The sequence below is a fragment of the Phyllostomus hastatus genome, unplaced genomic scaffold (genome assembly GCF_019186645.2).
Source record: "Phyllostomus hastatus isolate PE091 unplaced genomic scaffold, TTU_PhHast_1.1 phas_scaffold_93, whole genome shotgun sequence".
NCBI lineage: Eukaryota > Metazoa > Chordata > Mammalia > Chiroptera > Phyllostomidae > Phyllostomus > Phyllostomus hastatus.
This window is the reverse complement of record NW_025334042.1, coordinates 43,280,566-43,296,677: the sequence shown is the minus strand read 5'-3', so window position 1 is coordinate 43,296,677 and position 16,112 is coordinate 43,280,566. Positions and strand designations below refer to the sequence as shown.

Sequence of the window (16,112 nt, the reverse complement as noted above, 5' to 3'; positions counted from 1 at the left end):
GCAAGAAGTAGCAGGAGTCCTGGTGTGAACGTTCTAATGGGGAAGTTAAAGGTGCAAAGAGCCCCATGTGTTATCAGAGGCAAAGCCCCTCATGGCCGCCAGTGTCATGAGCAATCCCTCACAGAGCCTGACCCAGGTAGCCACTGCACGCAGGTGCCCAGGAAACTGTAGATGCTGCACCAAATGCTGTATCTCAAAGAGCAGCAATTTGATTTGAATTGGAGATCTGTGGTGAGGATGGCATTTCACAAAAGTGTGTCAATGAAAGAGAAGATTTTTATAAGTAAACAGAAGCCAACACTCAGGAAAAACAAATATCCAGATAATTCTGATAATGGGGATGAAAATTATGATATAGGTACATTTTCAACCTCATTGAAGCCACAGCCTCTTAATTTCTGCAAGAATATATGATTTTGGTGACATGGCTAAATCACTGCTTTTGCTGGGAGGTGTAACCATTACTGTGTGTCTGAACTGCCTCATTATACAATAATTCAGAATCATGTTTTGGTAAAAAGAAAAGATGCTTTGAGTTGTCAGTGACAGAAACACAATTCAAACTAGTTTAGGCCACAGAGGAAGGAGGTTCGTTCAAAGGATACTGCTGTGTCACACAATCAAAGGGAAGGATGAGCCACTACACCAGGAGGAGGGCAGGAAGCAGCCCCATCACGAGAAAGACAGGGAGGAGGTGCCACACCCTTGAAGAGACCTTCTCTTTTTATTTCTCATTTCTGCTTCTCTCTCTTGTCTTAGCTTCACTTCACTATAAACCAGCCTCTGTCTCAGTGGAAAACACAACCACCAACAACCCCTGTATCAGAGCCTACAGTTTCCATGGTTTCCAAAGGGAACTACTGCCTCTCTTTCTTGGTTATAGTTTGAAAAATAACAGGGGAGGATTCCAACTGGCTGGCCTGGGCTGTAATGTCCACTTAAACTAACCACAGGTGCTGGGGTCAGGGGGGCAATGGGCCGGGGGGCAGAACCACAGCTCTTACTGGAAGCAGGAGGCTAAATCAAAGGGGAGCATTATTTTCAAAGTGAAGGCATCGGATAAGCAAACCACAGGGGATTAGAGCCTAGATGCAGATGCTTCAAAAATGTGAAGAAGTGGAATCGTAAATTGTATGTGCTAAATGCTCAGTTTATAATGTGCTCAGGGATTTTATACATTTAATGTTAAAATAAGCACATCTAGGCTTATTTCATAGCATTTATAAAGGAGGTAGGAATGTACTAAGCTGGGAATTCAAACACCTGGGTTCTTGCTACCATCTTGCCACTAATTAATATTGAAAAAAATCAAATTTTTCATCACCTCAGTTTCTGCATCTATAAAATGGTAGGTTGCACTGAATCAGTGGTCCCAGTGGGTTCTGGGATGCGTGGGAGTGGTTTTTGGTTGTTGTGATGGCTTGGGAGTAAGCTGCTAGTGGTATTTAGTGGGGAGAAGGACAGGGATGTTAAATGTTCTTCAGTAAGTGGGACAGTCCCCCATAACAAAGAATTGCCCCAAGGCAGTATGCTCCACTGAGAACACTGGACTGAATGAAGGGCGAGGATACTTCCAAGCTTTATAACTCATGTGTATTAGTCAGGATTCTCCAGAGAAACAGAATCAATAAGACATAGGTAGTAGATAGGTAGGTAGGTAGGTAGATGATAGATAGATAGATAGATAGATAGATAGATAGATGATATAATAGGATTTAGAGAAAGCAAGATGGAGAGATTTATTTTAAGGGATTGGCTCACATGACTGCCAGAGCTGGCAGGTCTGAAATTCACAGGACAGACTGGGGATCCAGTCTGGGAAGAGGTGACCTTGTCACTCAAGTCTGCAACCTGGAAGCAGAATTCCTTCCTCCTCAGGGGACTTCAGTCTCTCCTCTTGAGACCTTCAAATGACTGGATGAGGCCCACCCCCATTCTGGAAAGTGATCTGTTTTCTGGGAGTCTACTAGTTTAAATGTTAATCAGGTCTAAAAAAATTACTTACTCACAACATTTAGACTTGATGTCTGAACAGGCAACTTGTCACTATAGCCTACACAAGTTGACCCACAAAATGAACCACCACATCATAATTTGAAGAAGCGTTTAGTATTTTTATTTATTATGAGGCTTTTAAAATATATCTTTGTTCTTAGAACACTACTGGTCATGTCTATAACTTATTTGGTGCCAAGTCCTGATATATTGTGTCTTTACTATGGTGAGAAAATGCAAATTACTCTCCAGAAGTCTGCTTTATTTAAATCACGAGCTCAGATCATTTGCTTTGGACACACATGTGCTCAAGCAGTGACCCACTGGTCTGGCTCACTTCCTTTTTCATTTGAAAGCCTTCCAGATATTGCCAGTTCCCAGCCCTGCCCACCCTTCAGGTTCGGTGCCAGGGGGTCCTCATCAATTTTGAAAGCGGCATTGTGCTCCCCTACCTGGTTTCAGGGTGCGTGTCAGAACTTCCTCACAGCAGCCCTCAAACTTTCCTGAAATTGATCATTGACGCTTAAGAGGGAAAGAAAAGGTTCCTTTCTGTAATGGGAACCCAAGAGAGTGTTAAAATGGCTCAGTCAGCTGGTCAAGCTAAATCCAATAGCTGAACGGGTTATTTGTTCTGTTTATATTAATGCTGGAGAGTTGCGTTCATTTTGACTCTGACACTGAAAGCTCACACTCATATTGAGAAATTTCATCATTTATAAGCATAATGCAAATTGAAACTAATGCCTGTATTTACATATATTACCAATACATTTATAAGTTGTTCATGAAGCTGTACAAGCAGCTAATTTGCATTCACTGAATAAATTTCTCTTTCACCCTCCATCTGAGTTTGAATCACTAAAAAGACTGATTATTCTTCTAACAAGAATATACATCTTTTCTTAAGGAGGTTGGAGACCCAGGGATTAGATTCAATTCTGCACTTCTTATGTCTCATTTGGAAAAGGTTTTGAAGAGCCAGACTTTAGAGCTTGAAATTTGCGAGCTCATGAGACATACTACATATCACTCATTCTGCCATTGTTTTCTGTGGTTTGTGTTTGATCGAGATGCTTGTGAAAGCCTTCACCATCTTTGTTCAGAACTGTGTCTGCAAAGATAAAAAACAAAACTACATTGCTTTCCACACAGTCTACAAGAGATGCCCTCTGATTTTTGGGAGTAGCTGCCATTTGTACCATTTTTACTTGTGTTTCAGTCCAGTTCACTGCCTGCCATCCTGTTGAAAAAAGTCACCTTGAACCCTCCCCAGCAGTATTCACACTGGAGGTTTAACATTGATCTCAGACCTGAGTTTTCTTTCCTCTCATTTCTAATTCCCTAGGTTTGGTCTCTGTTTCCAAATGCCTGTACCAGTAATTTGTCCAGTGACCAGAGTGCTGTCCCTAAATCCCATCCTAGAGCCCAGGGCTCTGGTAGCTACTGCTAGACGCTCCTGAGGTTGACTTTCTTCTTGGCCATGTTCCATCACCTGCCCAAGATCCCCATCACTGCTGCACTCCCGTTTTTCCTTTATAGAACCTTATTCAGAAAGAGGGTCAATTGCAGATGTAATTAGTTAAGAGGAGGTTGTTCTAAAGTAGGTCGGGTGTCCTTATGAAAAGGCAGATACAAAGACAAATGGGGAGACTGCTGTGTAATGACAAAGCAGAGACTGGAGAGGTGTGGCTGCAAGTGAAGGAATACCAGAGGTTGCCAACAAACCACCAGAGGCCAGGAAGAGGCGCAGAAAAATTCCCGTGCAGGTTACAAAGGGCATATGTCTCTGCTGACTCCTTGATGTTGGGCTTCTAGCCTCAAGAACTGTGAGGCAATAAATTTCTACTGTTTTAGGCCACCCTACTTTGTTAAGGAAAAACTAATACAGAACCTCACTAAATACCTTGTTCTAAATCCTTTCTCCTCCCTTTGTATTTACCTGAAGCATAACTGGACTTTGCCCTATTCCCTTGCACATCAGAGAGCTCTCCTTTCCTCTCCTCCACGCCCCCACAAGCATAGGGAGAAGAGGTCATGTGAGCACATAGTGAGATGGTGGCCACCTACAAGTCAAGGAAAACCTCAGAATGAAACCTAACTTGCCAGCACCTTGTTCTTGGACGTCCCAACCCCCAGAACTGTGAGATATAAATTTCTGTCTCTTAAGTCACCTCAGCTGCAGTATTTTGTTATGGTAGCCCTAGCAGACTAATACAGTGCCTGTATTTCTGCTTTGCTTTTCAAGACTTGCATGCTTCAAACACAGCCACACAAGGTAGTATTCCATTGGGCTTTGGTGACTGTATTAGTTTCCCAGGGCCGCCCTAACAAATTACCACAATTTGGGTGACCTTAAACAACAGAAATTTATTTTGTCACAATTCTAAAGCCCAGAATTCCAAAATTGAAGTGTTATCAGGGTCATCCTCCTTCTGAAGGCTGTCAGGGAGGATCTCCCAGCTCTGGTGGCCCCAGGCCCTCCTTGGCTTGCCGCTGCCTAACTCACATCGGTGCCTCCACCTTTATATGGGCTTCCCCTCCCCACCCCCCTTTTAGAAGAACACTTGCCATTAGATTTAGGACCCACCTGGATAATAAAAAATGGTATCATTTCATGATTCTGAACTTGATTACATCTGCAAAAACCCTTTTTCCAAATAAGGCCACATTCAGAGGTTCTGGAGGATAAGCTATATTTTGGGGGAAATCACCATTCATATGGATGACTACATGGCCTAGGAAAAAAACCCACAGTGAGAAATCATATTAGAGACAAAACTGGCAAGAGAAAATCCAAAAATGATTTATGTTGGTTTCAGACCATGCCCTCATACTTGGACTTTCTGAAGATTTAAGCCTCTGGAGATTCCATATGGTTAGAAAGAAAGTTACTGCAAGGCTACTGAACTGGAAACTTTGTGTTCGATTTTCCACTTAGTGACAGGCCAAATTACAAAAGATTGCAAAGCACTTGGGTGTACGTGCGGTTCCTGCTTTGCTGCAATTCAGCTTTGGCAATTTACATGTGCAGCATTCAGCCAATTAAACCTCTCTAGTCAACTTAGGGCGTTTACAGCAGGGAGGCAACACAATTAAAGTTCTATCAGCTAGTCAGCTTCCATATGTGCTCCAGCTCTCTGCCGCAATCTGTTTCCACCATTCTCTGGTATCTGAGGCCCTTTCCTGGGGCTTATCAGTCTGTCTTCAAAGCAGAGGACTTGGGGGGAGAGTTGTCAGTCTGTTAGTACAAATGGCAAAGGAGAGAGAATTATGGAGAGTCAGGCAAAGCAAAACAGACACATTTCACAACCATTATCAACAGCACTGCATTAATATTTGTTGAGTTTAATCATTTCATTAGTCACTATGCACCAGTAAGGTGTGGAGAAATTATCAGTCTTCTCTTACAAGTAATTAAACTGATATTAACGAGAGTTGAACTACCTTTCAAAGGCCCTACCATTTGTAAGCAGTACACCAAAATAAGCCAGATGTTTTGACAAGCTATCAGTAAAGGCACTCTCTAAAGGAAGTAGATTTCCAAAATTCTTTAAACCACAGAAACATCATCATTTAAATAAACTTATAGTTGCCAAAAGGAAATAACCTAACACTGATGTAGCTGAAGTTGCTAAAACTATTTCATTTGTTATAAGAACAATATAGTCAGCCTTTGCAGGCCCTTTAAAATGGAAAACCAGTAAGAAAGTAACAGTCACGAGGTCGTGTTTAAAGGCATTTGGCAAAGAAGAGTTTTGCTTAAGATGGAAAACTTCTAATTTTAGTGAATTGGGGATCAAAGTTAGCATAGTTTTCCTTTACAATGGCTCTGATTTAGGCCAAAAATCTTAAGATTTTGTGAGCTAGAAATTCAAACTGACACAGAAGCAAAGGCATGGAGAAATCTGGACAATTTCGGTCAGTTCATCCCCACTGACTGCAGGCTTATCCCCCAACACCATTAACCACACGCACTAAACTACCCAGGGGCTTTTTAGGTGGAAGCCACAAAGGTTTCAAGAGCCAGATCTCCGAAGCACATGCTTTTCAACCAGCATTGGAATCAAGACACAAAGGGCATGAAAGAGATATCACAGTTCAATCTCACAAAACATTGTCAAACGTCTCCAACTTCCTTTGAAAATCTTTCAAAGATGTGAAAACTCATCCCCCTGAGAAGTGTTCCTCCAGCTTACGATTCGTTGGAGTATAGTTGGTAGGAATGATGACGAATAAAACTCGTTGCAAAATTAACCTCCTATCCAAGTAAATAAAATGTACAAGTGGCTGCTCTACTGCCTCAACAGTCTTATAGGAAAATGCGTTGCTACTGTGTGGAAATAATCCCATTTTTAGACGCTTCGTTATATTTTCCTCAAGTGTGTTGAGCAGTGTAAGTAGATCTGCTGCATTGATTGCGCCCCGTACAAGTGCGGGGAGCCCCGAGCACGCAGAGAGCGCAGCGTGAATGGCGCCCCCAGGGAAATCCGGCAGCCTGACCACACACCCTTGTTCCCTCTGAGACACACAACAAAGCAGCTTAGAAATCTGCTTTTCCGGTAGCATAACCTTTTGAGGAATGATGGTTATCCATTTGTAGAAAAATTGCTCTTTTAATGCACCTTCTGATAATAGGATTTGTGGAAGTACTGATACACACAGGCCTTTATTTGGATGTTCTTATTTTCACTGAAGGTTTTGCTTACTCACTACTGATTCATCCTTATTTTTGAGGTTTCTTTACTATATATTTAGTGACTGTCCATCCTACATCTTGTTGCATGGAAAATACTCCTACATTGTCTCTCACTCTCTCTTTTACTGTTTTCTCTATGGCTCATTGCCTGAAAGAGGCATATCAACATTTCCTCATAGAATAGGAAACATTTATGCCATTGCATAAATTTCAGTTACTCTGTACCTTCAAAAATCTGAAATGGATTTCTTTGCAAGTTTGTTTTCAAATTGTTCACACCTTGAGTGTTATGCATATAATCCTTACCTTCTCCAAATGATCACTAGGCTATCCAAGGTATTTATGTATTGTATTAGACAGCTATTACTGCAATAATGCTACATAAGAAACACCAAAATCTCAGTGACCTACAACAGCATTTATTTTTCTCACTGGCAGGCCTGTGGGACAGCAGGGACAGTTCTGCTTCAGGCCATAGGTCACGGTCAGGGCTGTTTCACGTGTCTCCTCTTGTAGGGACTAGCAGCTACTTTCACGGCAGATGGCAGGAGCACAAGAGGGCAAACCAGACAAAACAGGCACATTGAAAGCTTCTTTTTGGATATGAGTTCTACACAAGTTCATTGGCCAAAGCAAGTAGACAACAGTGGGGTGGAGAAGTACGCTCTACCCCAAAAAGGAGCTACCACAACATCCTATGATGAAGGGGATGTGATGATTCTGTTATAGGCTGGGGGTGAGTAAAGAATGGTGCAGGGTGAGCAATAATCCAATCCACACTGTGTATGGAAATCTCAAATGTTTTCTCTGTCACTTACAGGAGTTGAAATTGATTGGGCTGGATATTCCGCACTTTGCTGCAGACCTTCCACTGAACCGATGTAAAAATCGTTACACAAACATCCTACCATGTAAGATTGTCAATAGTGCTGATCCTGCTTATGTCTTTCAAAGGTTGAAGGGTGATTACTGCAAATTAATCAGTTTCTCAAGTCTCTGGCCAGACCCAGGTGTGGTCTGGATGCTTGAGGCCACCTCTGATCGAATGCATGCTCTGATGTCGTTAGATCCTATCATATGTAAGAAGATGTAATTATTATGCTTTTGAATGAACTCCATCTTAACAGGAAAAACTGATGAACCCTTCGGTAATCAAAGTGTCTGAACCAAATAGGAATAACATAAATTTGCCGTCAGTTCATTGACAATGGAAGGTGGCAAATGGAAATGGAGTTCAATGTGTTAAAATGCCTCTTCTTCCTCACTTCTGGCAACTTCTGGTGTTGCTCAGCATTTTTAAATAAAAGCAACATTCAAAGAAAAGTAATATAAAGTACTAATAAGACAATGAAAATATATCCCTACATAGACTTAACTTTCCTCTCTGCTGTACTCTAGGGGGAGCTGAGAAAGAATGGAAAAGTGGAAAGAGGGAGGGTGAAAAAGCTCTAGAAAGAGAACTGTTTAACTTAATAAGGTTTCTTGATAATAGTAGGCAGTATTATCATCGTAACACCTTACATCTGCTCACATTTCAGAATTTACTTTGCCCATGTGAAGTCCATTCACGAAAGACCCACGCAACTTCATCCTCTCTTCTAGGTTTCCCAAGACAGTGAATTCTTAGCTGTCCCCATGTGAAGTGGAAGTTATCACCTTCCATACGATCTACCAAAATTTCAGTTTCTCTAACTATTCTGCATAATCTCCCCCAAAACATAGACCTAATTCTTCCAAGGACAGGAGAGCTGGTGGGAGAAAATAATGATTGAGAGATATTTATGTATTTGTCTCAACAAGAAACTAAGATTGAGATGTGGCTAAAATATCAAGCTAAGATAAATATTATCTATTCTATCACTATTTTGACTTGATATTGGGAAGAGAGGATCTAGCCAGCAGTTCCCAACCTTTTTGGCACCAGGGACTGGTTTCAGGGAAGACAATTTTTCCACAGATGGGTGGATGGTTTGGGGATGATTCAAGTGCATTACATTCAAGCTCACCTCCTGCTGTGCCGCCTAGTTCCTAACAGGCCTGACCGGTACTGGTCTGCAGCCCGGAGGCTGGGAACCCCTGATCTAAACAATTCTTCCTTCCACAGTGATTTTTAATACCTTCTTTCTTGTTATTCTTCATAGATGACTTTAGCCGAGTAAGATTAATATCCATGAATGAAGAGGAAGGAGCAGATTACATCAATGCCAACTACATTCCTGTAAGTAAATGATAATAATAATAATAATAAAATTTGAAAAATCAAGTATTCAAATTCCAGCCCAGGCAGAGGAAAACCATAAGGGATACAGGAGTATGTCAAACAGTTAAAAAGAAAGCCACTCTCCTAAAGAACATCCCCCATTATTCATTCCAGAATAAACAATAGGAAAACAGAAGCTCAGAGAGTAGTCTGTATTTCCTTGTAAAGTACTAGTGAAGAGGAAAGTAGATCATTAAGTTAAAGATCATTGTTCCTGTGTTTAAATATTTTTAGCAGCCAGACTCAAAAGGCTCTTCCTGAACACCTGTGTTTCAAAAATGTCTATAAAGATAGCAGTTGTCATCACAAAAAAAAGTGTGGGTGTGATTTCATAGGCCTCCCAAGAATCGTGCTTCAGCACATGGACCTGTACGGCCAGCTACTCTGGTGGCCTCGCCCGTGAAAACAGGAGGACATGTCACAGGGGTGTGTGGCCCCTTGTCAGGTTTATCCCAGTACCTTTGCAGTGTTTTCTCATCTGTGCAGAACAACATTTGATGTAAACAGCCGCTCCCCGGGTGACAGCTGTATCACTTACCTTTCAGGGGTACAACTCATCTCAGGAGTATATTGCCACACAGGGGCCACTGCCTGAAACCAGAAACGACTTTTGGAAGATGGTCCTCCAACAGAAGTCTCAGATTATTGTCATGCTCACTCAGTGTAATGAGAAAAGGAGGGTAAGTGCCTCCCGGGTGGGGGGGGAGCTGTCCCCCCTTAGCCGCAAACCCGCACCAGCCACCGCCATGAATTGAGTGCTTACCGTGCACCAGAAACTGTTCTCACTTCATATTTGACCTGGCAGTAACCATTTACAGTGCTTCAGGCACAAGTACTTTTGCTTTCTCTAAGTGCAAACAGACTTCGTCTCCTCCCCAGCACATGTGTTTGCAAACGTGCTGTTCCCACCTCAGGTGAAGTGTGACCATTACTGGCCGTTCTCGGAAGAACCCATAGCCTACGGAGACATCACAGTGGAGATGATCTCGGAGGACGAGCAGGATGACTGGGCCTGTAGACACTTCCGGATCAGCTATGTAAGTCAGGAAGCTCAAGTTCGGGTGTTGTCCCTATGCTGAGGGAACCCCCCAGGTGAGAGGAGACCAACCTGCTATTGTACAAGATCATGAGCTCTTCAGGCTTTGCAACCTGCTTGTTTCCAGAGAAAAAGCCCACCTTTAATGCATCAAGAATGGTGTGGATGAATTGGCTGGCCAGGAGGGCCTGAGGAGACAGAGGGGAGGTGGCCCAGTTTCGACTCAGATTATCCCAGGGCGACAGAAGACTCAGGGAGTCATTGCTCGCCAGGCCTGACCGACGAGGGCCATGTTCTCCTTACTTATACTAACCGTGTCTCAGTATGATTAGGCTATGCAAGGCTCACACAAAATGTCTTTGATCCTTACCCCAGGATATGTTTATAGATTTTACAGAGAGGAAGGAAGAAAGGGAGGGAGAGAGAGAAAGAACAGTCATCTGCCTCTGATTGTACAGCCCTAACTGGGGATCAAACCCACAACCTGGGGATGTGCCCTGACCAGGAATCGAACCTGCAACCTTATGATTTAACAGACAACATTCCAACCAACTGATCAACCCGGCCAAGGCGAGGCAAACTTAACTTTTAAATTAAATGCTCAAACTATGATCTAATAGTTTGGGCTTTGTTTTGTTTGACTGTTTTCCTTATTTTGTTCTGGCTTTTGTTTATTATCATTTCAAAGGGACTTCAAGGCATTACCAATCATAGTGTCATGTCTCTTTTGAAATGCTAATGATTTCTGATTGTTAGGATGTCAGAGAGTCTATCTCTCCTATCAGGCCCGCCACCTCTCTGAGGACAAGCTTGGCTCGCACTCAGAATGTTCGTGTGCCCGGCCAGGCACAGACACCACCCACAGCTGCCCTGCTGTGGTCTTCACGTGGAGCAGCCCAGGAAATAGGAGGGGACTTCTGCTAGTTCCCTCCACTTGAACGTACTCGTGGCTGAGAAGGAACTGTAACAGGAAAGTCCTCTTTAAACAGTTGCTGCTTAGAAACAACCCTTCCTAACAGCCGGGGACCAAATTGACTGCTGTCGGTTTTGTAAAGCCCATGAGCTAAGAATGAGTTTTATATTTTTAAGTGTTTGAAAAAAATCAAAAGAATGGTATTTCACACGAAATACGATATGGAAATTGTATCATTCAAATGTCAATGTCCATAGATAACATTTTATTGCAACACAGACACACGTGTGTTTACATGTTGACTGTGACGGCTTTCACACCATGTGGAGCTGGAGTAGTTGCAACAGAGACTGTAGGACCTGCGAACCCTAACATATTTATTATCTGCCCTGCACACAAAATGTTTGCTTAAGCTTAGTATAGACAATGGAACCAAAGATTTTCCATTATCAGTGCAATATAAGCATTCATTAATTAGTATTCAATTTATTGATACTTACAAGCAACAAATCACTTCTTAACCACTGGCAGTTAACTCAGTTTTGGCCACACTGAGAATTCAGGCAAACCCCCATATGCCTCTGACAGCCTGTGCGTCATGGTGCTCCACTTCTTTGAAATGCTCATCTTCTCCTCTTCCCCAAGCACATTCCTACTCAGTTTCAACTTCAATATCATCTCCTTTGTTAACCTTCCCAAGTCTCAGGAGACCTTTATCTCCTTCCTCTTCTGCTCTAGTCTCATAGGTATTCTTCCATCACAGCACACCATAGATTATTACAATTCTCTGGCTTCATGTCTGCTTCCCTCGGAGAGTGTTGGAAACAAGTACCCTGTTTTAATGATACTTGAAATCCCAATGCTTAGCCACTTAGCAAATACTTGTGGCATGAATAAAGCAGTGAATAGATGAATGATTTCAAAAATAATAAAGTACTTGGAAAGCGTCAATAGATTTCCATCAAAAATATTTGACAATCTGAAAGCAATTTGAACTCTTGGTGACTTCAGCAGGAAAGTCATTGGAAACAGACAAATATAGAACTAATCTATCCCTAGGTTTGCATCTTGGAGAAAACATTTCAGAGCACAAAATAGGGTACATCCCATTGATGGGAAAAAATCGTGTAGATCATTGCATGGTGAATACTGTGCTTCTTGTCCTTGGTCTTAAATGATGACCTTTCAAGGACAAGCACATGAAGGGCTCAAAACACAGGAATAAAATGTTGAATGATTTTATTGAATCTGATAAGGTGTTTATACAGTACTTACAAGCATTAGGTGCCAGAGTGCCCCCTTTTGGCCATAAACAGACATAACCTAAATTTTAACCTCCCTAGGTGAAGGTTAAACTGCCAAAGAACCTTGTGCTGTGCTATTGAACATGTTTCTGTTTGTTTCATTTTTTGTTTATACCCTTCTTTATTCCCTCCATATTGATATGTGGAGACTTTTCAACTATAACAAGGTAAATTTACATAACTGAAGAAATCAGGGTAAGATGAACTTTGTAAAGTCTAAATAAGATGTAACCAGAAGGAGGAAAATGACCATAACAAAATTGGTCATTTTCCACTACTTGAAACTTTGAATGAACTGAGTGAGAACTGGAGGCCCCCCTTTCCCCCGCTCAAAAAAAAAAACCAACCCGCAATAAGGCCTTTGTTTCCTTGACGTGTATGTGCCTTGCTCTTCAGCTGACAGGGATCACCCTGATGTGGAGTCCTCCATCTTGCAGCTACAGACGGATTTCAGCATTTCCTGTTTTTGAAGCATCTGGAATATGTTAGCTGGATAAGTTTTCAGATGAACTTCATATATACATATATATATATATATTCATATCCTACATTGTTCAAATCTTTGTGCTAAGTCTGCCATCAGCATTTGGAAAGAATGAGCATTTTTGTGAACTTTTCTGGGCAACCAAAAAATATCCAGTGATTGTGTACCCTTAACTCCTCATGCTGCTTGCTGAGTAACTGAGTCAGTCCTTCTGCACCCTTTATGATGCTTGGGTTCTTTTCTTGCTGTACTCACTGCAGACAGCAGTGACGGTAGCCAGCACCGTTACAGACTTCAGGCTCTGGGTGTCTAAGAAAGAGCCCACGGCAAGGGAGGGACTGGTACAGCTGGGGATGGATGGCCTTGGGTGCCGAGGGGACCGGGGGTCTAGTTGAAGTGCTAACATTTATATTTATATGAATCTTATTATAAATTTGTTAATACAATTCACTTATGCATTTCATTATATATGCATAAGTTTTACTCCACCCAAGACCACTGACTCTTTAGAATTAATTTCTGTTTTATACCTGAACCTAAACTTTGACTCCAAAGTCATAGCCAGGCCACACTCTTCTACATTATTGTACACTATTTCAGCCACAGAATGGATTCTAGGCTCCCCTCCTGATGGAGGGGAGATGAATGAGACCTTTGTGAGGCCTGGGTTTGGAACAGTGCTAACAAGTGCAGAATAAATCTTCATGCCCACGAATTAGCAGGGACTATAAAGAGTAAACCTTGAGGGATCCACATTCTAACTGATGTTAACTCAGTGCCAAGGGAACAATACATGGGCTGGCAAAAGTAGGTTAACAGTTGTTTGGGTGGAAAAAGACATGCAGGTTATGATTCTTACAATAGCCTTACTAACTCAAAAGAGTATCACAATGGCACAGTAAAACTATGTTTGCTCACCCCTGTATAGCTGGTGGATGGGTTTGCATGAATAGGATAAATACACAGAACATACCCACCTGCTATGATTCCCGGGACCAACCACGTAACTGCCCGAGCTGGGTCCAGTGAGGGGCAGTCACGAGGCAGTAGTGGTAACGATAATAACAGCTAACAGGTACCGACCGTCCTTCACAAACATGAGCACACTCCGTCTCCACCACAACCCCTGTCACAGGTCACGCTACCCTACAACATCTGGAAAGACCCTTTTAGACATGAGAAAATTGGTGTTGAGTTTGCCTTCGGTTAAGCCATCTAGTATCAGACCCCAAGACAGAAATCGTTTAATGGGTGATTTTTTTTTTTTGAAAGTCTAATCTCAGGGAAATTCTGTGAAGGAGCAAGGAAAGCAGGATAGGACAAGACAAAGAAGCAGCCAAGTCTAATGTCAGCTGGGTCCCAGGGAGAGTGCCAGGGCACAAGTGGCACTCTTGTGCTGTGGAGTTAGTTGTCCCACCCTGCCATAATGGGGCCGGCTTCTTGTACCCCAGTACCAGTCACTGGTCACTGTGGAATGCCCTGAGCAGGAGAACACAGCCTCTTCAGCATTTTCCAGCAAGGTGGCTCCCCTCAGTGGGGACGACTCTGAGAAGGGCGCAGCTCTGTGCCACTGATGTCAGCTGGGAGCGGGGACCCACAGGGCACCAACAGCACTTTCCGCCAAGTTAATTCACTGGGCAAAGCTGATAAAATTACTAAACAGCAAAAGCTGCGCTGCAAACCATAATCTGCTTAAGTCACGGATTAGCCCATTTATCCTCCTATTCGAAGCTTTATACAGGTAGTATTTTTTTCAGGTCTGTTTTGTGCCAGACACAGTGTTCAGAGCCGGCAAGGGACGTATGTGTATAGGCCAGGAGTGGAAGGTGGCTTTACCTTCTTATGCCGTTAGCGTGTGGGCTGCCGTGGAGGCCCGGGTCAGTTCTGCACTGGACTGAGAGATTAACGCTCGCTTTGGCTTTCTCCTCTAAAGGCTGACGAGATGCAGGATGTGATGCATTTTAACTACACCGCGTGGCCTGATCACGGAGTGCCCACAGCAAACGCTGCGGAAAGCATCCTGCAGTTTGTCCACGTGGTCCGACAGCAGGCAACAAAGAGCAAAGGTCCCATGGTCGTGCACTGCAGGTAACGTCATCAAACGCATTTTCCGTTAAGCACAACAGGTTTTGTTGTACAAAGAAAAGAGCCCAACAGTCCATAAACTCCTGATCAGATTGAATTAACAATAAAAGTGTTTGTGATTTTTTAAAAAAATTTGTGTTTAACTGAGGTCTTACTAGATATATTCTTTACTGATAGTATGTCCGCCTTATATCCTATAGCCTCTAAGATATATTTATTATTCCCCTTTCCAGATGAAAAAAAAAAAACTGAGGAGTAGAGAGGTTCAGAGGTTCATCCAAGTTCATGCATGGACTCTAACATGGACAAGTTAGGGTTCAAATCCAGGCACACTGGTCTCCACAGCCATGCCTTTAAGCATTGTGTGATACTACCCTATCCTAGCAAGGACACTGAGTGGTTTATAACATGTTCAAATACAAGGCCAAATTAAAAATGGCTAACCACAGCCCAAAATAATATAAACAGACACAAAAGCCAGGTGAGGGAAAGGAGAAATGAGAAATGAGACCATTCAGCTCAGTGAGATACATGTAGTTGCTATGATTGCTTTTCAATGTTGCCTTTAAAGTGCCAGATAGTTAAAGGAAAGGGAGTATTATGACCTATTGCATTACCAAAGAATCAAGGACCATGCTAATTCCTTATGGGAAGGGTTATCGTCAAATTTAAGTTTCTTTTCTACCAAGTGAACAAAGCTCCACCAAAAGCCATTGGTGTGACATATTGTGGTAACATTTTTATGCAATCTCTGAAGAGCAGGGGATACAATGCGCTCCCAATGTGTATCAGAGATAGAAGTGTGATGAAGACATTAGGGCAGGCGGGGGCCGCTGTGTCAACCTAAGCAAGCAGAACTACAGTCCTGGATCTAGCTAGCACTGTGGCCACCGTGAACTAGAATGAGTGTGTGTGTGTGTGTGTGTGTGTGTGTGAGAGAGAGAGAGAGAGAGAGTGAAAGAAAGTGTCTCCCTGGAAAGAAGAAAAAATGCTTCCTAAGCTATCAAGTTCCTGATCAGGGCGGGTATCCTTGTTGGCCCACCGTAGGTATTCCCAGATTAGAAACTGTGCTTCACCCAGTGGAATTATCTAGTCTCACAATGGTTCCTTACAAGAGCCAAAAATAAAGTTGCTCAACCACATGGTCCAGCTCATGCTTCCTTTCACTGCAGGGAGCAGTACAGTTCTGGATGTGACTTTACAGGTGTCCACCCAGGGGAGGAGACCATTCTACCTGAGAAGACACCTTCTAGGAGGGAAGGGTAGTCCAGCACAAAAAGCAAACAGGGGCTCTGAACGATGGGCTTTTACTGTTGGATTTCTCCTCCAGCAAATTCTG

The 16,112-nt window shown here is 42.7% G+C and overlaps 1 protein-coding gene across 2 annotated transcripts in view; it reads left to right on the top strand.

Moving 5' to 3' along the window:
* PTPRO (protein tyrosine phosphatase receptor type O) overlaps nucleotides 1-16,112 on the top strand; it is a 191,824-nt gene that overhangs the window by 166,935 nt on the left and 8,777 nt on the right. For both annotated transcript variants that reach the window (XM_045830114.1, XM_045830113.1), the window contains 5 exons: nucleotides 7,512-7,602; nucleotides 8,833-8,909; nucleotides 9,497-9,631; nucleotides 9,866-9,988; nucleotides 14,622-14,776. In XM_045830114.1, the coding sequence (XP_045686070.1) occupies nucleotides 7,512-7,602; nucleotides 8,833-8,909; nucleotides 9,497-9,631; nucleotides 9,866-9,988; nucleotides 14,622-14,776 (581 nt within the window). The remainder of the gene's footprint in view (nucleotides 1-7,511; nucleotides 7,603-8,832; nucleotides 8,910-9,496; nucleotides 9,632-9,865; nucleotides 9,989-14,621; nucleotides 14,777-16,112) is intronic.